This window comes from Cetorhinus maximus, chromosome 26 (genome assembly GCF_964194155.1).
Source record: "Cetorhinus maximus chromosome 26, sCetMax3.hap1.1, whole genome shotgun sequence".
Classification (NCBI taxonomy): Eukaryota; Metazoa; Chordata; class Chondrichthyes; order Lamniformes; family Cetorhinidae; genus Cetorhinus; species Cetorhinus maximus.
Window position 1 is genome coordinate 20,006,408 of NC_135904.1, and position 26,284 is coordinate 20,032,691.

The following is a 26,284-nucleotide window of genomic DNA, read 5'->3' on the forward strand; positions in this document are numbered from 1 at the left end:
CCCACGTCACTTAAGGAAACCACAGTTTCTTGGGCAAGATGGTTTTACAGTTCCATCACGTAAAAATCCGCTCTGAAAAGAGCATATGTTTCTTAAAAGTTCCTTGGAAGAACCGGTAGGCCTCAACGTTCGTCGTCAGGTGGTCAAGTTAGTTATACATAGTGGAGGATGGGAATATGGGTAGAATCTTACTGCTGGTTGCTCAGGCCATTGTGTGCGTTATACATAAGTGCATTTTAACATTCTTGCTGCCGACTGGTCAACTGTGCAGTATGGATGGCAATATGTTCCTTGAGTAAGGGTAGCCAGATGTTACTGATGAGTCAGTACACATCACTGTCTTGGGGGATGGTGTGGTGTGGTAGACCTCCACAGCCTCAACCTTCGAAACTTCTCATCCATCACACACTAGCAAACAAGAAACGTTATAGGCAACATTCAAAAACAAAATATAAAGCAGGATAAGCTCTGCATTACCCATTCAAAGGTAATTTTTGCAGAACAATTCTTCAAATAGATTAATTTATTTACCTGGCACTATATAGACTTCATTTGCAGACAGGAAGCTCAATACCAATTCCTTTCAGGCCTCATTAAAAATAAAGCCTTAAAAAAATTACATATGATCAGTATTGCAAACAATTACAGATCTGCTGTGGCTGTTTTGCAGGTTCACCTGTGCAAGCAGACAACAGCACATCAGAGTTTTTCTCCCAAGTCTGGGAAGCCATTTCACTAGCTGTCCTAAAGTTGTTTGAATCTTTTTGATATTTGGTTGACACCCTCAACAGCTCTTAAACTTTTTCGATTTGCTTTCATTTCCTTTCATTCGCATATGGTGCTACTCTACAGCCTTCCAAAACACTGCATTCAGAAGCTCAACAAAACAAATGTTTCAAAGGACTAGATCCTGAAAAAAGAAAATTTAGCGCTGGTAAAATAATAAATCAAGCTAACTACAGCTACATAGAGAAGGATTTCAATTAGACCAAACTTACAGTCAGATTATTTGTGCCTATATTTGTGAAATTAAAAATTGTGTCATCTCAACATCAGTAGAAACCAACATCCATTCGTGCGTGCTCATGCTCAGCGGTCTGAGAAACTGAATCCCAAAAAAGCTACCATAATTTTGTGTACAAAAGTGTTAAGAACTCGATGGTAGTCAAGGACAAGGAAAAAAAGGTCAAAGCTTTGCATGCATAACTTTTTTGAAACAACCCCTGCTTCAAACTAAATGAGCTTATGCAACATAACAGAACCTATACCGGTTATCAACTGAGATCCAACAGGCTCATAGTTTTGCACTTTAAAAAAAAATTCATGTAATTTTCATAACTCATGCAAAATTCATGACATTCCCAGTTGTAGTTCAGTATTTTAAAAGACTGAGCAGCAACATGTATAAGAACCTATGAAAAAGGAGAGGGCTCTTCAGCCCTTTGAGTCGGCTCCATCAATTAACAAGCGCATCATGGCCCGTGATCTGCCCCAATGCCAGCTTCCTGCACAATTTCCATGTCCCTGGATTTCATTAGAACCCAAAAAAGCTATCAATCTCTTGAATATTCAAAGACCAAGCATTCACAGCCCTTGGTAGGGGATTGGTTGGTGGTGGGGGGGGGGGGGGGGGGGGGGGAGGAGGGAGAGGAAGGGGGTGCAGAGAATTCCAAAGATTCACAAAACCTGAGTTTTTATCTCAGTCCTACTTGGCCGACCCATTATCTGAGATGTGACCCATAGTTCTAGACTCACCAACCAGAGGAAACATCCTCTCAGGCCCTTTACGAATTTTATATGTTCCAACTGGAGCACCTCTCATTCTTGTAAATTTTAGGGAATATATGTCTCGTCTGGTCAATTCTCACAGGACTATTCTTTCATCCCATAACTAGTTACTTCACAAAGTTAGTCCTCTTGTCTCAAGGGTTTACTGCTGTATTTCTACAGGGATATATTCAAATTGCACATAAAACAGCCTTTTTTTAAAATTCATTTAGTGGATGTGCGCGTCACTGGCTGGGGCAGTACTTAGTGCCCATCTCTAATTGCCCTTAAGATTGTGGTGAGCTGCCTTCTTGAACTGCTGCAATCCTTGTGGTGTAGGTACACCCACAGTACTGTTAGGGAGATCCAAGATTTTTATCCAGCAACAGTGAAGGGACAGCGATGTGTTTCCAAGTCAGAATGGTGAGTGACTTGGAAGGGAACGTCCAGGTGGTGGTGTTCCCATCTGCCTGCTGCCACTGTCCTTCTAAATATTAGCGGTCGTGCCTTTGGAAGGTGCTGCCGAAGGAGCCTTGGTGAGTTTCTGCAGTGCATCTTGTAGATGGCACATAATGCTGCCACAGTTCAGTGGTGGAGGGAGTTTGTGGAAAGGGTGCCAATCAAGTGGGCTATTTTGTCCTGGATGGTGTCAAGCTTGAGTGTTGTTGGAGCTGCACTCATCCAGCCAAACGGGGAACAATCCATCACACTCCTGACTTGTGCCTTGCAGTTGGTGGACAAGCTTCGGGAAGAGGGCGGTCAGGAGGCAAGTTACTCACTGCAGGATTCCTAGTGTTTTACCTTCTCTTGTGCCACAGTATTTACATGGCTGGTCCAGTTCAGTTTCTGGTCAATGGCAACCACCAGGATGTTGATAGTGAGCGATTCAGTGATGGTAATGCCATTGAAGATCAAGGGGCGATGGTTAGATTCTCTCTTGCTGGAGATGGTCATTGCCTGGCACTTGTGAGATGTGAATGTTACTTGTCACTTATCAGCCCAAGCCTGGATATTGTCCAAGTCTTGCTGCATTTGGACATGGACTACTTCAGTATCTGAGAAGTCAAGAATGATGAACATTATGCAATCAGCAGCAAACATCCCACTTCTAACCTTATGATGGAAGGAAGGTCATTAATGAAGCAGCTGAAGATGGTTGGGCTGAGGACACTACCCTGAGGAACTCCTGCAGTGATGTCCTGGAGTTGAGATGACTGACTTTCAACAACCGCAACCATCTTAGTTTGTGCTAGGTATGACTCTAACCAGCAGAGCGTTCTCCCCAATTCCCACTGGCTCCAGTTTTGCTAAGGCTCCTCGATGCCACACTCAGTCAAATGCTGCCTTGATGTCAAGGGCAGTCACACTCACCTCACTTCTGGAGTTCAGCTCTTTAGTCCACGTTTGAACCAAAGCCGTAATGAGGTCAGAAGCTGAGTGACCCTGGTTGGACCCAAACTGATCATCAGTAAGCAGGTTATTGCTAAGCAAGAACCGCTTAATAGCACTGTTTATGACCCCTTCCATCACTTTACAGTTGATGGAAAGTAGACTGATGTGGCAGTAATTGTCCGGGTTGGATTTGCCCTGCTTCGTGTACAGGAAAAAGCTAGACAATTTTCCACATTGCCGGGTAGATGCCTGTGTTGTAGCTGTACTAGAACAACTTGGCTAGGGGCACGACAAGTTCTGTAGCACACATCTTCAGTACTATTGCCAGAATATCGTCAGGGCATGTAGCCTTTGCAGTATCCACCGCCTTTAGCTGTTTCTTGATAACACGTGGAGTGAATCAAATTGGCTGAAGACTGGCATCTGTCATGCTGGGTGTCTCCAGAGGAAGCCAAGATGGATCATCCACTCGGCACTTCTAACTGAAGATTGTTGCGAATGCTTCAGCCTTCTCTTTTGCACTCATATGCTGGGCTCCCCCATAATTGAGGATGGGGATACTTGAGGAGCCTCCTCCTCCTCCTGAGAGTTGTTTAATTGTCCACCACCATTCATGACTGGATGCAGCAAGACTGCAGAGCTTAGATCAGATCCATTGATTGTGTAATCGCTTAGCTCTATCACTTATTGCTTATGCTGTTTGGCATGCATGTAGTCCTGTGTCGTAGCTTCACCAGGTTGACACCTAATTTTTAGGTTTGCCTGGTGCTGCTCCTGCCATACCCTCTTGCACTCTTCATTGAACCAGGGTTGATCCCCTGGCTTGGTGGCAATGGAGGAGTGGGGAATATGCCAGGCAATGAGGTTACAGATTGTGGATGAGTACAATTCTGCTGCTGCTAATGGCCCACAGTTCCTCATGGATGCCCGGTCTTGCTAGATCTGTTTGAAATCTATTCCATTTAGCATGGTGGTAGTGCCACACAACACGATGAAGGGTATCCGCAATGTGAAGTTGGGAATTCGCCTCCACAATGACTGTGAGGTGGTCACTCCTACCGATACTGTCATGGACAGATGCATCTGCGGCAGGCAGGTTGGTGAGGATGAGGTCAAGTATGTTTTTCCCTCTTGTTGGTTCCTTCATCACCTGCCACAGACCCAGTCTAGCAGCTATGTCCTTTAGGACTCGGCCAGCTCAGACTGTGCTGATGCTACTGAGCCACTCTTGATGATCGACATTGAAGTCCCCCACCCAGAATACATTCTGTGCCCTTGCCACCCTCAGTGCTTCCTCCAAATGATGTTCAACACGGAGGAGTACTGATTCATCAGCTGAGGGGGGGGGGTGTACGTGGTAATCAGCATGAGGTTTCATTGCCCATGTTTGACCTGATGCCAGGAGACTTCATGGGGTCTACAGTCAATGTTGAGGACTCCCAGGGCAACTCCCTCCAAACTGTGCCTTCACCTCTGCTGGGTCTGTCCTGCTGGTGGGACAGGACATATCCAGGGATGATGATTGTAGTGTCTGGGACATGATCTATAAGGTATGATTCCCTGCATATGGCTATGTCAGGCTGTTGCTTGGGAGACAGTTCTCCCAATTTTGACACAAGCCCCCAGAAGACTGTCAGATTTTCAGCAGTTGAGGGAAGATTTGCCCCTAGTGAATGTTGTGCAATTAAGGCAGGCAGAAGTCAGAAAGCAAAACCAGATTTTTATTCAGGGTAAAAAAGAAATCTCGTGGAGAAAAACGGCTGATACTTTGCAGTTTGTGGGATATAGAAGTAACAGCGCACCCAAGTTAAAATAGAGAAAAGATGAAGTTGGCGCAGTTGCCGCCATTACAGTGTTCTCAATGTAGCAGGAAAAGGCTGCACCAGTGCAAAAAATTATTTCAGGCACAGAAGTGGTTAATTCAAGACTTCCTCTCGTCATCGAAATTGTGACTCCACGGTCCAGGAGGCATCCAATTAAAGGTTAAGGGACAGTTGGCTGCTAAACTCCAGTACAAACGAAGAGAAATTATAGAAACTTTGTATGTGATCCATAACCAATCACCGTTAAGTCGAAATGCTTGCACAGATCTACAACTCATCTCTAAAGTAGATGAATTAGAAAACCTTGAACAAACCAGGCAGATTTCCCAGGAACGGCAGGTGAAGGAACCAGACAAACATAATCAAGGCAAACAACAAATAGCAGATGTATTGTCATGCATTCCTGTTGAGAATCTCGACAAATTTCTTTGAGAATGTACAGTCATTTACCTCCATTGACTACAAAATTCCTACCAGAAACAACAGAGGCTGAATGAAATCCGACAAGCACAAAAAGCAGATGATGGTGGTGTTAAAATTAGAGAATACTGCATAAATGGGTGGCCAGCATATGTTGCAAACAATCTCATCCTGAAACAATACTTTGAGCAGCAAAGATATTTATCTCAATGTTGAGGATGACTTGCCAATTTATGACGAGAGGTTGGTCATACCAAGGGTCCTCAGATTCAAGATTCTTCAGAGAATACATCAGGGAGGCCTAGACATTACGAAGCATCAGGCTAGAGCGTAAAATTCAGTCTGGTGACCAGAGGTCTCAAAATCACTGGAGGAAATATATATATATATATATATATATATATGATTAATATATTAATATTAGTATATATTAATGATACTGATATATATTAATGGCCTAGACTGTGGTGTTCAGGGAATGATTTCAAAATTTGCAGATGATATGAAGATTGGGAACATTGTCAACTGTAATGAGGATAGTCTTGAATTTAAAAGGACATAGACATGTTGGTGGATTGGGCAGACAAGTGGCAGATGAAGTCCAATGCAGGGAAGTGTGAGGTGATTCATTTTGGTAGAAAGAATATGGAGACACTGTATAAAATAAAGGTAGAAACTTTAGAGGTGCAGGAACAGAGGGACCTCAGTGTATATGTACATGTGTCATTCCAGATGGCAGGGCATGTTGAGAGCAGTTAATAAAGCATATAATATCTTAGGCTTTATTAACAGGGCATTGAAGACAAGAGTAAGGTCGTCATTTTGAACTTGTATAAAATACTAGTTAGGCCTCATCTGGCATCCAATTCTGGGCACCATACGTGAGGAAGATTGTGAAGGCATTGGAGCAAGTACAGAGAAGATTCACAAGAATGATTCCAGGGGTAAAGAACTGTAACGATGAGGATAGATTGGAGAGGTTGGGACTGTTTTCCTTGAAGGAAAGAAAGCTGAGAGGAGACTTGATAGAGGTATTCAAGATCCTGAGGGGTACGAACAGGGTAAATAGTGAGAAACTGTTCCCACATAAGGGAGCATCAAGAACTAGAGGGCACAGATTCAAAATAATTGGCAATAGGAGTAAACGTGATGAGGAAAGTTTTTTCACCCAGAGGGTGGTTGGAGTCTGGAACAAAGTTCCTGAGAGGGTGGTGGAGGCAGGTTCAATCGAGGTATTCAAAAGGGAATTGGATGTCTATCTGAAAAGAGAGAATGTGCAAGGTTATGGGGAAAAGGCAGGGGAGTGGGACTAGGTAAAATGCTCTTTCAAAGAGCCAGTGTCGACTTTTTGGGCTGAATGACCTCCTCCTGCACTGTCAAGATTCTGTGATGTTTGTAAGGAGGACCTTGCAGGGTCGACAAGGCTGTTTGTGCCACTGTTGTTTCCAGTGCCTCAGTTGATGCCGGGTGGTCCATCCAGTTTCATTCCTTTTTATCGACTTTGTAGCAGTTTCATACAACTGAGTGGCTTGATAGGCCATTTCAGAGGGCATTAGAGTGTCAACAACATTACTGTGGATCTGGAGTCACATGTCAGCTAGACCAAGTGAGGACGGCAAATTTCCTTCCCTAAAGGACATGAGCAAACCAGATGGGTTTTTACAACAATGGTTTCATGGTCATCAATTAGGCTTTTAATTTCAGATTTTTATTGGATGCAAATTCCACCATCAGCCTTGGTGGGTATCAAACCCGGGACCCCAGGCCATTCCCCGGGGTCTCTGGATTACCAGTCAAGTCCAACAATACCACTACGCCACCACTTCCCCACATAATCGTGAATACAAGTAGTCCCAATGTAATAATCTGTGAAGTGCACATTCAATTTTTTATTCTTTTATTTGTTCACAGGATGTAGGCATCGCTGGCAAGGACAGCACATATTGTCCTAGAGATGGTGTTGAGCTGCCTTCTTGAAATGCTGCAGTCCATGTGGTGTAGGTACACCCACAGGGCTGTTAAGGAGTTCCAGGATTCTGATCTAGCAATACTGAAGGAACAGCAATGTAGTTGCAAGTCAGGATGGTCTCTGGCTTGGAGGTGAAGTTGGAAGTGGTGGTGTTCCCATGCATCTGCTACCCTTTTCCTTCTAGGTGGGAGAGGTCACGGGTTTGGAAGGTGCTGTCTAAACAGTCTTGTTGAGTTGCTGCAGTACATCTTGGAGATGGTGCACACTGCTGCAACTGTGCATCAGTGTTAGAGGGAATGAATGTTTGTGGATGGGATGCCAATCAATCGGGCTGCTTTGTCCTGGATGGTGTTGAGCCTGAGTGTTTTTGGAGCTGTACTCATCCAGGTAAGTGGAGAGTATTCCATTACACTCCTGACTTGTGCCTTGTCAATGATGGACAGATTTTGGGGAATCAAGAGGCGAGTTGCTCACCACAGGATTCCTTCTTTTGCAGCTACAAAGTTAGAAATGTATGCTGTTGATAGGTAGGAAATTAACCATAGGCCACAAGGGACTATAGGCATCTCTATTAGACAGAGGCAATTTGAGGGGCACCACTCCACATCAAGCATGGGGCAGATGAGGAGGCAGGTCCCAAGTCTACCTCAGCCAGAATGGGAACTGAACCCGTGCTGATGGCATTATTCTGAAGCACACACGAGCCATCTAACCAACTGAGCTAACTGGCACCTATGTAAATTCAAACATGCAAACAACTGGAATGGAAGTAAGGATTCAACCATCTGATCTTTTCAAAATTTAAACCAATTGTTCTCTAAGCTCAGGCATATATTTCAATCGTAGCCTGTCCATGAATCTGCAAGATCCACCCTAAAATTAAACAAACAGAAGCTAAGCAGCAAGTGCCAATAGCAAATAACTTGCCTATTCATCTTTTCTAAATGTGTACTTACATTTGACACAGAACCCTCATTACCCTGTAATATTCAGAAAAATAAAGTTTGAACCCATCAGTGCACAGTCATTTAGGGTGAGGGGAGGGGGCTGCCAGAATTTCAATTAGCAGTCTTCCCCAAAATGGTAGAAAATTCATTGCAACATGTAACACAAAAGGTCAGCAATGCATCAATATTCATGGTAATAAGCTGCTCAAACTTGACGTCATGTCAATCCTTCAAAATGCTGGGCTCACAACACACTCAAGCTGTGTACTAACTTGAACTAATTTCATCAATAAAACATAAAATGGATACCCATATGGATAAAAATGATAACTGGAAAGCAAAAATCCTTAAAAAGCCAAGAGCTAAGGTTAACCATTAATAGTTAAAAGTCTCCTGGATTAAAAAGCTGTTTCTTGCACTGATGTTTCTGAAACAAAATTTTAACCAACAGTGCTGTATAAAATAGACAAAGTTAAGCGTACAATTTTTAGTGTAGTTTGCCTGACCACCCTACAGGTGAAACTACTAATATAGGTCACAGCTGGGCTTCTAAACCACGTATGAATAAAGCCCATCTGTTTCCTGGGATTTTCAGCATTAATGAGAAACTCCTGCTCACTGATGCAAATAACAATACCCTCGTGTCTTCCTTAATGTACAAGCAAATGAGTGACAAGAGCAATATATTGCTCTCATCTCTGCTCAGTGGCTAGCCACAAAATAGAAATAAGACAGTCTGTACTTATTAAACGCTAATGCAAGTCATTAGAGAAGGTAATCTTTGTATTTGAACCAAGCCTGTAGAAAATACCAATTTGAAATGTGCTTTTATGATGTGCACGGCATTGCCATATGGTGTGGTCTTCTAATCGAAATATTCATCAGCATTTAATCCATGGGCATGAATGTTATTTATGCTGATCAGATTAATAAACTGTCAGCTGACTGAGAAATTAAAAACAAGGACTCATCTTTCCTCAATTTAGTCTAAATAAATCATTAAAACAAGAAACAACCTGTATTATTTCATGTGTGCGCAAGGTGAATGTAATTTAACTGAACTCAACAGAGGTTCAAAAACCCTTAATGCTCAGGTACTTATTCTTCCATAAAACAATTACCCAACATTTTTTCAGAATGGATGGAATTGAAGAGCTATAGTTTGGCCTTTCATTAATTTTTTGAAGTAATTCTGTTTGTTAAAGTTCTGTTGTCAGCTTCTACTGATGTGCAAAAACAAGGAAAAATGTGCAAATGAAACAAACAGAAGATACTTAAAAAACAGGAGGTTCATTATTATCTGTAGAGAAAAACAGAGATTCATGTTTTGGACAATGCTCTTCTTAAGAATTCAAGGCTGAAAGAACAAGCATTTCAACAAATTCAAAAAGGGGAGGGTAAAAGAGAGCTAAGAACAGAAGCAAACATTGATACCAAAAACAGAGATGCAAAGTTAATGGGAAAATACAGGCAATTCACCTGTTAACCTCCCCTTTGTGATTGCAATAACTGTTCGGAGGCTCTCTTCCTCTCTTTCTGTTGCTATTAAGATGTTTCATCATCTTTCAGTTCTGAAGGATGTCTGAAAGGTTAATCTGTCTTTCTTTCCATGGATATTGACCAACCTGTGTGTTATGAGGAGAAACTCAAAAACTTGGACTATTCCCATTGAAGCAAAGAAGGCTAATAGGATGTTTAATTATTTTCGAAGTTACCAAAGATTTTGATAGGATGAAGAAGCAGAAACACTACTTGCCCTGGCTGGGGAATCACTGTTGAAAGTGCAGCCATTTCAAACCATCAAAAAGTCTGAGAAGGCTCAGGGAATCCTTACAAAATACAGAGTTGTTGAAGCATGGAGTCCCTTTGCCACATGGAGGCATTGAGACAGAACATTGCATTTTTAAGGGAAGAACAGATAAACATTTAAAGCAGAGCAAGATACAGAGACAAGGGAAAAGGGCAAAGCAATATTTTGGATTGCCCTAGCACAGACATAATGGACCAAACTGTTTCTCCTGTGTTGAAAAGGTTTTATGGTTCTAAGCAGAACAATGCACTTAAAAAAAAATCTACTTGTGAAGCACAAACAGAATCTTGTGAAATCTGATCAAGTAGTAGACAAGAACAAATGAACACATACACACAAGTGTCACCAGTGAAAATCCTATAACAGTTAAATCTGCTAATCTAAGCATTTACCAAAGGACTGAAATACCATATTGCATAAGATGGGCAAGCTTGCATTTATGTTTGGCTTTATCAAGTGGTCCAGAACATGATGCATCTTACCACCGATAGATTCGTTTTTTTAGTGCATTGTCAACTAATTTGTGCATAGGTTGCACAAAGAGCAAATTAATAAAATCCAGGCAACCTGTTCATGGCTCATAGATCATCTTTAATAGTGCCATGGGATCTTTTACGTCTAATTGGACAGACAGACAGAGCTATAACTTAATGTCACATTGACGATCACACCTACAGCGTGCAGCACTTCCTCAATAGTGCACTGACAAGTTAACTTAAATTATGCACTCACATTTGCAGTGGGCCTTGAACACACAATCTTTTGACTTTGCTCAAAGTGCTACCAACCAAGCTGACACATACAATACCGTATCTTCAAACATTGAAATCTTTCTACCCCATCTTAAAATATATTGTAACATTTTATAAAAGATATTTTTGTCCATATTACCTCTTTTTGCCTTAAATTTCCAATGTATATCCTTTTATTAGTCCTTTTCCTTAATCATCAAATTACTGGGTACAAGTTCTGAACTGCCATTCATATCTGTGTCACAGTGTTAATATAATCTCTAGCAGCACATAAGTGACGTTATTCTGAAACTTATAATTTTTAGTTAAGGTTAACAAAAATGAATGAGAATGTGCACCAGAATGCCCCAAATGTTTATTTGTTAAACTCAGACCAGTGTGCTACTTAGTCAAGATTTGCTCTCTGGTCTGCACTCATTTAGCTGATCTCGACCACTACAGATAGATCCTGCAATTGGACTCAGTTGACTCAGGTTAGAGGGGGAAGGAAAACTCTACTAGGGTTCCCATTCCTGACTGTTACAGTGACAACAACTTTTATTTATATAGTACCATTAACACAATAAAGCATCCCAAGGCACTTCACAGGACCATTATCAAACAAAGCTTGTCATTAGGAAAGATGACCAAAAGCTTGGTCAAGAAGCAGATTTTTAAGCAGTATCTTAAAGGAGGAAAGCAAGGTAAGAGGCAGAGAGGTTTAGGGAGGAAACTCCAGAGCTTGGAGATTCAGCAGTTCAAGGCAAGATTATCAATGGTGGAGCAATTTAAATTGGGGATACTTGCCAAGAGGGGCCTGTGTGTGGATAGGATTGTGCTCAACTGTAATTTTCTGATTTACACCCCCTCCCCATTGTTGAAATACCAGATGGCCTTCACAGCCGAGGTTTAAGTATAAACAACTGCCACTCATGTTAAGCTCTCAATAAAAAAATGGCACATATAAAAATCGTATTCTAATGAGTCAAAGAGGAAGAAGGTTTTATCCAAAAAACATATTATTGTGCACATTTCGGATAGTGTCAATAAGAATGACTAGAGAACAATTTTTGGGTTCCTTTTAAAAGCAAGAACCCAATCTGATTTTCTATGATAAATGAGCCTGTTCGGAGCTTTTGTAAGACAGAGTGAACATGGGCCTGGAGGGCTGGAAAGGTTTGGTTCTGTTCCAAGAGATCTCAACTGCCCAGCCTACTCATATGCAAATGTAAATAGGTAATCATATCACTAACAAATAAGTATGCTATATAGAAACAAAAAGAGGGGGGGGGGGGGGGGGGGGGGGGGGTAAAATCAAGAAACTCAGGGTCAATGCCACTGTAGATCTTATTCTGAAGGATTTTTCTTTAAAGGGGAGAGAAAACAGAGAGAAAAAAAGCAGAGAAAACAGAATTTCTTAGAACAGCCACTTTATATGCCCATCCTCAATCAAGTGGATGGGCAGGTGACCTGCTCCCGTGCCAGGTTGCTGACACTCATGCCTGTCAGCTAGCAAGTTTTAAACTCAAACCAGAGTTTAGCACTTCAGCAAGGCCGACACTCAGTGCAGTCCTGGGGAGTGTGGCATTGCCAGAATTACGAACCTTCAGGTGAAACCTTAAAATAGAGTATTTTCTCCCCAGTCAACAGGCAAAGAAGAAGCCCGCCAATGAAAAACAGATTAACTAGTCATTCATCTCATTGTATTTCCTAGGACCTTGCTGAACACTAACTGTATAAACATACAGACGCACACACACGCTCACATATCACGTGTTGAAATATGATGAGGCAAATGACGAGTTTTTTTTGATGGTTATGGGATAACTCCATGCTCCTCAAAATTTATTTTACACTGCAGAAAACTCCTCTCATGAACCCATCTAACAATTCCTAATCACAAAATTAGAGCTCACGGGATTGGAAATAATGTATCAGGATAGATTCAGGACTGGTTAATGGACAGTAATAGAGAGTAGGAACAAACATGTAATTTTCAGGGTGGCAGGCTGTAACTAGTAGGCTACTACATGGATCAGTGTTTGGGCCTTAACTATTCATAATCTTTATCAATGGTCTGGATTGGGAGATTAGTGGCAAAATGATGGCACTCACTGTTGATCTTTGCCCGCAAAGATCTAGCGATACTTGTGGTGTGAATTTCCCCTTTCCTGACATTAATATAAACCTGGCGCCAAGTCAAGGGAGCCTCCAGACATTGGCAACGGTGATGTCAAAAAGCAGGTTAAGCAGTCAGGCACATGGAAGAATTCTCTCAGACAGCAAATTCAGAAGTAAAATGAACTGATTGTCCTTCACTTTTTATACATGTTAGAGAAAGCAAAAAGAAGTTTGGGATATACACGAGAAGCTGCAATATCATAAACAAACTAAGAAAATAAGTTATGTTAAAGAAACTTTGAAAATTGCTCTCCGTGGAAAAAAGCTGACGTTCAACAATTATAAAATTAGTTTTCCAGGGCCAGAAAGTTTCTTAGTGTGGTTATCACTTATTATGCCATAAAAAGCCTATCTACACCTCATTAACAGGTGTAACTTGTTCAGGTTTTTTAAATAGCGTTATTACAGTTGTAACGGTGATGTTCTTGTCAGTTCATTGATTTCTAAAGATTGCTGCCTGCAGTGACTTCAACAGCGCACCCTCTGGAGAAGCAAGGAATTAGTGCCAGCAACCTCCGGCTGGGCGCCAGCAGATGATGTCAGTTTCATAAGGTAATGACGGTGAACACAGTTTTGCAGCTATGGCAACTGCAAAATCTGGGCCGTTGACTTAAATGAGAGGACTGAGTACAATATATCCAAATGTGCTGACAATACAAAGTTTGATGGGAAAGTAAGCAGTGAGGAGGATCAGTAAAGGTTGCAAAAGGACAAGTTGAGTGAGTGGACAAGAACCTGGCAGATGGAATATAATGTGGGAAAGTGTGAAGTTAACCACTTTGGAAGGAGAAATAGCAAAGCAGATTTGTTTTTAAAATGTCAAGAGACAGGGAAACATTGCTATTCAGAGGGACCTGGATATCCTTGTACAGAAATCACAAAATTACAATGTAGATACAGCAAGCAATTATGAAAGAAAACATGATATATTTTAATCCCTCTGTAATAAAGGCTGAGAGTAAAGAAATCTTACTGCAATTATATCGGTTCTTGGCGAGACCACCCCTGTGCAGTTTTGCCCTCTTGAGCCAAGGAGGACATATTTGCCTTAGAGGAAGTGCAACAAAGTTTCACTCGACTGGTTTCTTAGGTGAGGGAATTGTCCTATGAGGAGAGTTTGTGTAGACAATGCCTATATTCCATAGACTTTAGAAGAATGAGGGGTGATCTTGAGGGGCTGGACAGTTAGATGCTGAGGAGTTTCAAACTGGGGATCACAGCCTCAGTATAAGGAATCTGCTTTTGAGGATTGAGATGAGGAGGGTTTTTGTCGAAGGGTCGAAATTACTTGAAATTTGCTGAGTATCTTCAAGACAGAGGTCGATAGATTTTTGGATTGTCAGGGAATTAAGGGATAGGATGGGAAGATGGAGTCGAAGTAGATCAGCCATGATCCTACCACATGGCAGAGCAAGCTGAAAGAGCTAAATGACCTTGTCCTACTCCTGTATGGCTGCCTGAATTACAATGTTGCTAACCTATCTCCCCTTCTCCATCCTTTTAATTAAATTTAAACTACCTTGGGATGGTATCAGCTGGGGCAATCTGAACTATTTTAGTTATGGTGGCAATACACACTGCGTATCAAGTAGCAGTACAGAAATGGAAAAGAGAGCCCGCGGACTTCAAGCACTCACACTGATTAGTTAGCCATCTCACATGTACTGTAGTTAGGAAGCTATGAATGCTGTTCCAAGTTCTGACCTGCAGTAGTGTAAGTCGATGCCTGGGAGCAGGTTAGCTACCCATTCCGTCAACTGCATCCATTGGATGGTCTGAGCAGACAAGACAGATTTCTGCGCCAAAGCTTGTGTCCTGTCTTCTAACCCTGCAGAATCAGGGCCAGCTGCAGATGTATCATTAAGTCAGAATTTCCAGAGCAGAAACACGTTGCTTATTCAGCAATTTGTCACTCAACAGTTATAGCATTACATACTATTGCTGAAAGAAGACAAATATCTCGCTTTTAAGCTGGGCATTGAAGTTAACAAATCTGGTAGGCTTTCCTTTAGCTGTCCTTGCATTGTTTTCAGGGTTGGTGAACATCAATCTAGTCATGAATTGAGAATATGACCCATTTACAAATGCTTTTAGGTAAATATTACAGTAATAGACATTAGAAGACAGCTCATCCTACATTTACAACAAGGCACACTAAATCAAATTTGATTTTGCTCAAACATGCCCTTATTAAATTCTGGTTCTATTTCAGAGTCCACTTGATCCAAATATAACTCAATTCCCTGCGTAAATTAGCACTAAGAAATATGATGTCCATTATATTAGCTGGTGTTTCATGAGGAAGATTTTTTTGCAGCAAGGATCAACTAAGAAGTTCATGTTCTGTATCCCATAGGCCACTGTAATTGTAGGGCAGTCTGTCTCAGTACAATCTTTCTGCAAGCAACAATTTGAAATTGAGCAGAGAGTGCTTACTTTTAAAATAAATCTTTGAAAATCTGAAGGAATACCTTGTGTTTTGTCATAGTACTAAAATGGTTATTTCTGAAGAACACACACAATTCTCCTTCTTCAACCGTGGAAATCAGTTCACATAAACCGTGGAATGTCAGTTGGGTTGCTGTGCTATTCAAAAACTGTTCTGCAACAAACCCTAGGGACATATAAAAAGCCATTCAGATTATTCCAGTTAAATACAAGACATTAGTCTGAACTCATCACAGGCACAACCTAAGTTAGAAATGTAAGGATCATCGAAATGGAATGTTAAAGGTTTGCACTTATACTTGCCTGTTTTAAGAGTTAATGAAGTAGATTTATGCCTCAAATTGAGAGATGTTAAAACCCCTTATTAAGCATTTCACTTATTGCCATAAAAACTTCTACCAGATTGTTGCAAACTACATAATGGCTGGAAGAGTCTCACATCTGTCAAAACTAACATGCCCATATCCTGCTTCCTGAAATATATTGTTCATAAAGAAATGAATAATAAATTTTAAAAATCACACCTTCCTCAATGGTTCACCTGATTAAGGCCATACAAAGCAGAAAATCCAAGGTTCAAGTCCCAGTTTGTGTTTAGTTAGCTGATGTCAGCCAGAGTGGAAGTGCGAAAATTGATCTTATCCCAGGCTAGGGCAAAGGACAAACTACAAAGGTTCCTGCTCCTAATCACTATCCAGTGATCTACTTCTGGAAACTGCCTATGTTTGGACAGAAGCTGTTTCAGCTGTGATGCTTTATCAGTTGAATAATCTGCCAGCAGCTATCAAGACTCATACATGAAGAATGGTTACTTAAGTAGGATACTGGAGGACACTTGGAGAAAAATAATCACAGTACTTAAAGGGGGAAAAGGGAAAATATCTCTGGACAATCTTAAACAGCAAATAAACTGTTAGTACTGGCACTTCCAAACAAAGACACAATCTTAATTAATTATGTTCTCACCAATACACTTCTCACTGTTTGCCCTCATCAAAAAAGTTCTAAAAATCAAAACTGTCTGGCAAAATACACGAAATTATGAAAAATGGCAATCATAATTTATAAAGTCTAAAATGGCTTCCTAGCATCTCATACTAAATGGAGATTGGAGTGGGATGGTAGCAATCAACAAAACAAATCTCCATACGTTAATCTGAAATAAAATTCTTCACAACGGTTTTAAAAATAATGCAAAAGGCACTATTTTTTGCAGTCTCAAAATTATTTTCAATCCTTTTTTCTTCATTCTTTCATGGGACGTGGGTGTGGCTGGCAAGGCCAGCATTTGCTGCCCGTACTTGTACCCACTGGAGTTCAGAAGAGTAAGAGGTGACTTGATTGAAACCTTAAAGATCCTGAGGGATCTTGACAGGGTGGATGTAGAGAGGATGTTTTCTCTTGCGGGAGAACCTAGAACTAGGGGGGCACTGTTTATAAATAAGGGGTCGCACATTTAAGACAGATGAGGAGAAATTTTTTCTGAGGGTAGAATGTCTTTGGAACTCTCTTCCTCAAAAGGTGGTGGAAGCAGTCTTTGAATGTTTTTAAGGCACAGCATGATAGATTCTTGATTAACAAGGGGGTGAAAGATTATCGGGGGTAGGCAGGAATGTGGGTTGAGGTTACAACCAGATCAGCCATGATCTTATTGAGTGGTGGAACAGACTCAAGGGGCCGAGTGGCCTACTCCTATTCCTAATTCGTATGTTCGCATCTATGTATAATTGCCTTTGGGAAGGTAGTAATGAGCAACCTTCTTGAACTGCTGCAGTCCATCTGCTGCAGGTACAACTGAGTGGTTGCTAGGACATTCAGACAGCAGTTAAAAGTCAACCACATTACTGTGGTATGGAGTCACATGTAGGCCAGACCAGGTAAGGAAGGCAGGTTTTCTTACCTATTAGTGAACCAGATGGATTTTTACGACAATCGATGAAAGTTTCATGATCACTATTACTGAGAATAGCTTCCAATTCTAGATTTAATTAATTAATCCCATTTATCAATTAATTTAATTTAAACTCCATCAGCTGCTATGATGGGATTTCGATTCTTATAAGGAAATAATAAGCACTCTCGATATAGAATGAGGAGAAAAAGTCAAAAGCAAACTAATACAGGTGTGTTGCACAAAACTTCGAGTATCCTGATTTAAAGAGATAAGCCTGGGAGTGTATCATCTGCCTATCTTCTCATCAAGTAGTATTGCTTAGCCCAGAGGGTCCCAAAAAAGGGATAAGATAGCTTAAAATAAATGAGTGTCTCTTGTTAAAATAAATGCACATAAAGCAAACCTCCCACACAAAAATACAAGGTCCAATACTGGTTGCACCATTCTTCTAATACCAAGCCTATAAAAATCTCAAATAATTTATGCCACACAAAAGTGTGACAATTTAACAGCTTTTTCTGCAACACAATCTGTAATAAATATAGGTTATTTCATTGACAGAAGAAAATTGTGACTTGCTTCAACAGTGTAACACACTAATAGTGTAACAATAAAACGTGTAGGATCAATGCAGCCTCAAGCAGAAGTGCAAAGCACAGCCAGAACCCAAATTATTTTTCTTTTATTGGCAAGGTGCCCTTTACTGAAGCTTAGGCACAACTTTAAAGAAGCTCTAGTCTATAACAAGCTTTCATTCCTGAAAATGTGCGAATTAACTTTTGGTTTTCTTGAGAGGTGCAAATTCAGATAGACAACAATTATATCCCAAACGGAGAGTAAGAAATTAAATCAATTAACAAGCTTGTCAGTCTAATCACAGGAACCAATACATCCGCTTCCTTTGCCCAAGATACATTCAAAATATATTCTGCAAACCCTTTTCTTCTCACACATACCAATTTCTGAAAGGACACAACTGCCCGCTAAATAAAGAAAAATGCACTGCTTGAAGCAACTCATAGTTGGATTTTCCATTCCAGTTGGAAATCAGCCAACTTCTACACTTAGATAAAAACAAAAAATACTAGAAAAACTCAGGTCTAGCAGCATCTGTGGAGAGGGGAACAGAGTTAACGTTTCAAGTCCCTATGACTCTTCTTCAGATCTAAGAAGTAGGAAAGTTTCTCTTTAGCTCTGAAGGAGAGTCATATGGACTAGAAACATTAACTGTTTCTCCCTCCACAGATGACGCCAAGCCTGAGTTTTCCAGCACTTATTGTTTTACTAACTTCAACACTTCTTCCTAATGACACAACTGACATCAGAAACTCGAGGGAAATCACATGCACCACCTTGGATCCAATTGCTCCAAGGCACAGTTAGCCTATGAATCGTCAGTATCAAAGGAATGCGTTGTGAATGTAAGTAACTGTCAATTTGCAGAATTTGCATCATTTTTGTGCTGATTTAAGTCAACACTAAAAGCAGAGACCATTTTCAGTGAAAAGGAACAACATTTTAAATTCGTGACTTGTCATATCGCCTCACATCAACACATTTTTGATCTTATTTTTGTTCAGTTGAGCCTAGGACAAAGTTCAGAAACTCTATGTAACTCATCCAGTGGTTAATGGTTAAAGCAGTTATGACTGTACATTTTCTGGCCACTTTTAAAACACTAGTGAGATTACCTGATTAAGAATCAGAGTCAAAAACTTATACATATATATTTTTGGTGGTGTTTACAACCAGAGGTTCTGATTCATACTACCAATTCTGAACAAGGCACATAGGGAGTTTTTAAAAACACATCATGTATGAACTATTTGCTATGCTGTCAAAGTTAGTCAGCTGCACAAAACTAAATGGTTAGCAACTGTTAGGCTGAGATATTTGGGGATCTTTTCATTACAGTATTTTCTTTAGTTATCTTTGCTAAAAATCAATAACTGCATTTTTAAGTGCACTGTGTGAGCTCAAGTGTACATTTGAAATTCCTTGACAATAATTCCCCTGGTGAGCAATGCAGCAATTCATTTTCTTAGTATCTATTACAACTGAAGAAAACCAAAAATTGTCATTCTCCCTTACCTTCACTGACTAGTTCACTGTTCTCTGACTGTTTACAGAAGATAATCTTCTCCACCAGCTGGTTATAGCTGCACATTCCCACTGCCTTCGCCACATCAACAGTCTATAGAACAGAATTGTCAGCAGAAAATTACATTTTAGACTTGCAACAAGATTTCCAGCACTACATATTCCGTTTTACATTGCAGGCAAATATCTGCAGCATCAAGAAGGTGAAACAATTGAGGATACTGAGTCTGTGCATATATACATTCTTCCAAAAACTCATGTTTGAGTGGTGGATTGTAGTGTAATGGGGCACAAGTGCAAGGGGCTGAATGGTAGACTGTTCTTACATCATGAGATTAAAATAAATATATCCAGCTAAAATCTGATTTTTATTTTCAGTTTATTGAGATGCATAACAAAAGACTTAAGGTTCAATGCCCTTGCAGCTTGTGTGAGTGAGAGCATGGACTGCAGGGAGGATGAGCAAACTGACCACACCATGTTGCAGGGGGCCAATCTACTTTGGCGGGAGGGGCCACAATGTAGTTGCAGTAGGGGACAGTATAGTTAGGGGGATAGATACTGTTTCTTGCAGCCAAGAGTGAGAGTACTTAAGGCTGTGATGCCTGCCCAATGCCAGGATTATGGACACCTCCTCAGGACCGGAAAGGAACTTGTAGTGAGAGGGAAAGGATCCGGTTGTCGTGGTGCACATGGGTACCGATGACAGGGGTAGGACTAAGAACTCCCTTCTGAGGAAGTAAGAGCAGGTAGGAGCTAAATTAAAAAGCAAAACCACAAAGGTATTAATCACTGGATTACTACCCAAGCCACAGGCAAACTGGCTGAGGATAACCAAGATCAGAGGGTTGAAATCGCGGCTCAAAGATTGGTGATGGAAAAATGGGTTTCAATTCATGGGACACTGGCACCAGAACTGTGTTAAGGAGGGAGCTGTACCATTGGAACAGCCTTCATCTAAACCACATTGGGAAGTGTCCTGGCAAATTGCATAACTAGGGACATAGGGAAAACTTAAAACTAAGTAGTGAAAGTCAGGATTCACGTGAAGGGAGATTTGGAAAGTCAAAGAGAAAGGACAAGATAGCAATACAGGGAATGATAACTAGACAGGAAGTGACAGGGAGGGACAGAGCGTACATAAGGCTGCACCAACAAATAAGCTCAGAGTAAGGAAAAGTGGTCAAAAAGCAGGATTAAAGGCTCTTTATCTTAATGCCTGTAACAAGATGGGTGAATTGATAGCACAAGTAGAAATAAATGAGTATGATGATGGCCATTACAGAAAGGTGGTGGCAAGGTGACCATGGCTGGAACCTGAATATTCAAGGGTATTTGACATTTCAGAATTACAGGAGGAAAGGAAAAGGAGACAGGGTCGCCTCTGTCAATAAAGGATATGATCAATACAGTAGTGAGAAATTATCTTGGTTCGGAGGATCAAGATGAGGAATCAATTTGGGCGGAAATAAGAAATATCAAAGGCAAGGAGTCACTGGCGGGTGTAGTTTTTAGGCCCCATGACAGTAGCTACACCGCAGGATAGCGTATAAAGTAAGAAATAATGTTGGCTTGTAAGAAAGAAACTGCAATAATTGTGGGAATTTCAATCTTCATATAAATTGGATGAATCAAATTGGCGAAGGAAGCCTGATGGGCGAGTTCATATAATGTATTCGGAACAATTTCTTAGAACAATACGTTCTGGAATGAACCAGTGAACAGGCTGTTTTAGATCTGGTAATGTATAAAGATGGGGAGGCAGTGGCGGACTGGTAATCCAGAGAGCCAGGGTAATGCTCTGGGGACCCAGGTTCAAATCCCACAACAGCAGATGGTGGAATTAAATAAATATCTGGAATTTTAAAAGTTTAATGATGACCATGAAAGCAGTGTCATAAAAACCCATCTGTTCACTAATGTCCTTACCTGGTCTGGCCTACATGTGACTCCAGACCTAAAGAAATGTGGTTGACTCTTAAAAATGCCCTCTGAACAAGGGCAATTAAAGATGGGCAATAAATGCTGGCCAAGCCAGTGACGGCCACAGCCCACGAGTGAATTTAAAAAATGGGACTAAAGGCTAATAAGTCCCCTGGACTTGATGGCCTGCACCCTAGCATTATAAAAGAAGTGGCTGCAGAGATTGTGGATGGATTGGTTGTAATCTTCCATAGATTCCTAGATTCTGGAACAGTCCCAGCGGGTTGGAAAACTGCAAATCCAACACCTCTATTCAAGTAAGGAATGAGACAGAAAGCAGGAAACTACAGGCCAGTCAACCTAATAACTGTCATTGGGTAAATGTTAGAATCCATTATGAAGGAAGTAGTTGCAGGACATTTAGAAAATCATACTACAATCAGGCAATGTAAACAGGGAAACATTCCTTGACAAATTTATTAAAGTTCTTTGAGGATCTAACAAGCAGGGTGAATACTAGTAGATGTAGTGTATATGGATTTCCAAAAAGGCATTTGATAAGGTTACTGCACAAGATAAGAGCTCAGCATGTTGGGGACGATATATTAGCATGGATTTATTCTTACCTGAGGGTCCACCAACCACCCATGGTAAAGTGCAATATCTAGGAGGTCAAATACAATGCACTCAGGTGTATATTCGAACACTCTGACACCAGTGAACTTTACATTTACATCCAGTCCTGTCTGCAGCTTGTGTAGTATGGCCATTGCATCACTCATATTCTGTTTCAGAAATAGAAGAAGGAAAAGTCAAGATTTAGATACATTTTAAAAAGAGGTGAAAAAGGGCCAAACGCAAAACACTTGAAATTTTCTTCAACACAGTGATTTGCCAATTGGTACATTGCCCAATTGGCTGTTCTTCACATATGGTCTTTGACAATGTCATTAGGATGTTCAATTGTTTGAGGTATTACAATCAAGTCTGATCCTACACTAACCCAAAGTCCACAGTTTAAGGCTCAAGTTTTGCATAAAGATATTAACTAGGAGGAACAAAATAAATCCAAAGTAACTTCGACACAAGACTTAAATATATGGTTGCACCATTGCTTGCTCTTCATTTCCATCTGTCACTATGCAATCCCCTTGCACTTCAGCAATACTGCTGATGGGGTGGATATCCTTTACAGCTCTGCGTTGTTGTCCTAGGCCCAGCCATCTTCAGCTGCTTCATCAATGACCTTCCTTCCATCATAAGGTCAGAAAGTAGGGATGTTCGTTGATGATTGCTCAATGTTCAGCACCATTCGTGACTCCTCAGATACTGAAGCAGTCCATGTCCAAATGCAGCAAGACGTGGACAATACCCAGGTTTGGGCGGACAAGTGGCAAGTAACATTCGTGCCACATAAGTGCCAGGCAAGACGATCTCCAACAAGAGAGAATCTAACTGTCACTCCTTGAAATTTAATGGCATTACCAATGCTGAAACCCCACTATCAGTATGATAAAGGTCTCCTCTGACTAGAAACTGAACTGGATTAGCCATATAAATACTGTGGCTACAAGACCAGGTTAGAGGCTAAGAATCCTATGACGAGTAACTCACCTGCTGGCCCCCCAAAGCCTGTCCACCATCTGCAAAGCACAAGTCAGGAGTGTGATGGAATACTCTCCACTTGCCTGGATGAGTGCAACTCCAACACTACTCAAGGAGCTTGACACCGTCCAGGACAAAGCAGCCTGCTTGATTGGCACCACATCCACAAACATTCACTTGCTCCACCACCAATGAACAGTAGCATCAAAATCCTGGAACTCCCTCCCTAATAGCAGTGTGGGTGTACTTGCGCCACATGGACTGCAGCGATTCAAGGCAGCTCACCACCCACCCTCTCAATGGTAATTAGGGATGGGAAATAATTGCTGGCTTAGCCAGCGATGCCCACGTCCCATAAAAGAAAATGAACTTCAAATTTCACTGACGCAGTTTCCTTCTGCCAACGTGGTCCCTTCACAAATCCAAATTTGCACATTTTGTGCATCTACAATAAGTCGACCTCAAACAAATGGAGAAAAATAGCACAGTTTTGCTTGTGTCAATCCAAAACCCATCGCTGGCCATTTGAATCAAACTCAAAAATCGAGGTTCCCATCTTCAGTGGAGTAGCATCTTGCAACAAGAAACAAGGATTGAAAACTGTGCAGAATTAATGGGGCAAATCTGATTATCACCTGGCACAAATGAACTGCACCACCCACAAATGTGTGGTTCTCCGTTTTCTCCCCAAATATACTGAACTACCGCATAATAAGCTACAATGACTTGTTACCTAATATGATTAAAAAATGGTTCAACAACACTTCATTATTTGTTCCTGCCAACTTCTGCAATTCACCGAGTTAAATGGCTTCCGGGCTTCTTTATTCCGGTTTTAAATGGCCTTAATTTCAGAGTTTCAAAATGCAGTATTGCAACATACAACACTAGCAAGACTTTGGATTTTTGTTTACAAATGTTTTCCAAGTTAACCAATTCCTAGGTACAAGAAAGAAAATAAAGAAAATATAATCTTATTCATCAGAAAAAGGAAATAAAACATGAACAAAAGCTATACAGTTCTAAAGGTTTTCCCTTTTGAAAATTCTAGTGATAATTTTGATCGCAGATATGAAAAAAAGATTCTAGTTATATATTTTCTTAGCCTTCCTTAATGCTAAACGTGCGACATCACACACCGATAGACCCGTGTTAAGTATATAATTAATGTTAAAGTTCCATCCTTTGTCCCAGTGTAATTCAGCAAGTTTTTATGCATATACTGATATACATCGTACTATTCATACATAGCACAGTTCCAGAAATAATGAATATTTTCATCAATAATTTAAGCACAGGAAGTTTTCCAGGACAGAGGGCTCACATGATTACCAGCTATAAAAGGGGAACCTTTCTTTTCAGTACGGATGTATCAAAATGTGAAATACCCATGTGAAAACAGAATACAATTTTTTTTTAAGAAGCAAACTTACTTTCTGCTTCCCTTCAACTAATCAAAAGCAAAAAAGTATTTCCCCCAGTGATGCAACAAATAACCAGTTATAACTGATGTGAAAATCTGTCTCATGATTTCTTTCATCCAATATTTATGAAGATTCATACAAAATAAATTAAACTTCTTTGCATTAATGTGAAACACCAACAGATTTATTCATCCGACTGAGTAATGTAGAAATGAATAAAAAGGTAGAACATTATGCAGGGCCACATCAGGTGTGGGTCACGGGCATGACAGCAATGCTTACTTGATATTTCTGAAAAGAATTTCCCTCTTTAGTGTCTGCACCTTACAAAGCGAAGAGAAGACAACTGCAAACTAAATTTACAAGTAAAATGAGTCTCCGGAGGAAAGTACAATTCACAGCTTTTAGGCTCCTTCACTGGCACCTCTTACTGCACCATAAATTCATTTCAGGACAAAGTGATTCAACTTTACATCATAACTCATCCATTTACTGTTCCATCACTTCTTTGTGCTTGAACAGCAACTCCTCCAGGTACAGAGATTTAATTACGTTTTGATACTTCATTCCAGTCATTCAAAACGATGTTTTGTCTCAAATGATCGATTTACAAATGATAGCTCAACATACTTCATGAAATTAGAAAGCGTTTATTTATTTTCCTCATTTCAGTCTCTGGGTACAGCTAGTCAATCAGGGAGAAAAGAAATTACACAAAGGAAAAGGAGTGAATTTTTAAAAGAGTTTCTACAGTGCCTCAACAAGTTTGTTTAAAGATTATAAGTTCTTCTGAACTTCAGTAAAACCCTAAGAAAATTCAACTACATTTTACCAATAAAAGTATAGTTGGAAATGAAACACTAAAATCAGATGTCCTGTAAACACAAAGTAGGGAAAATCCAATTGAGTCAAACACTGTCCAATCAGTCCACTAATCATCAGCCAAGTGATAGGAGAATCATTTACAGTGCTATGAAAAGGGACCTACTCATTAATAACCTGCTCATCAATGCTCACTTTGCAGTCTGCCAGAACTAAGTGTCTTCAGACTGATTTCAAGCCTGATTCAAAGATGGAGAAAAAAGCTGAATTCCAGAAGTGAGGTGAAGAGCACATCAAGGCAGCATTAGCATCAAGTGGCCCAAATAAAATTAAGTCAATGAGAATCGAGGAGAAAACCTCTTCATTTGCTCGAGTCACACCACACAAAGGATTGTGGTTGTTTGAGGCCAATGATCTAGCCATGGGACAATACTGTTGTGGATCCTCAGGGCCATGTCCGAGGCCCAACTCTTTCACTACTTTATCAACGACCTTCCCTTCATAGTGTAGCACAGCGGTTATGTTAAGGGACCAGTAATCCAGAGATCTCGACTAATGATCCAGAAACATTGCGTTACACAGTGCCAAGCAATGACTTGACTATCTCCAACAAGACAGAATTTTACCACTTTCCAACGACATTCAATGGCATTACCATCGCTGAATCCTCCACCATTAACATTGAGCATAAACTTAACCAGAGCAGTCACACAAATATAGTGCCTACAAGAGCAAGTTGGAGGCTGGGTATTCTGTGACGAGTAACTTGGTTTCTGACTCCCCAAACCCTTTCCTTCATCTAAAAGGCAGAAGTCACAGAATACTTCTGATATATCTGGATGAATGCAACTGTAAAAACACTCAAGGAATTCTGCACCATCCAGGACAAAGCAGCCCATTTGATTGGCACCCCATCCACAAACATTCACTCCCTCCACCACTAGTGGCACCAGTGTGTACTATCTACAAGGCGCACTGCAGGAACTCACCAAGGTTCCTTAGACAGCACCTTCCAAACCCACAACTGC

General features: G+C 40.7%; 1 protein-coding gene across 2 annotated transcripts in view; it reads right to left on the bottom strand.

Moving 5' to 3' along the window:
* mindy2 (MINDY lysine 48 deubiquitinase 2) overlaps positions 1–26,284 on the bottom strand; it is a 60,564-nt gene that overhangs the window by 18,936 nt on the left and 15,344 nt on the right. For both annotated transcript variants that reach the window (XM_078530307.1, XM_078530308.1), the window contains exons 4-6: positions 22,032–22,190; positions 19,474–19,576; positions 15,512–15,654 (exon numbers count right to left, since the gene is read on the bottom strand). In XM_078530307.1, coding sequence (XP_078386433.1) covers positions 15,512–15,654; positions 19,474–19,576; positions 22,032–22,190 — 405 coding nt within the window. The remainder of the gene's footprint in view (positions 1–15,511; positions 15,655–19,473; positions 19,577–22,031; positions 22,191–26,284) is intronic.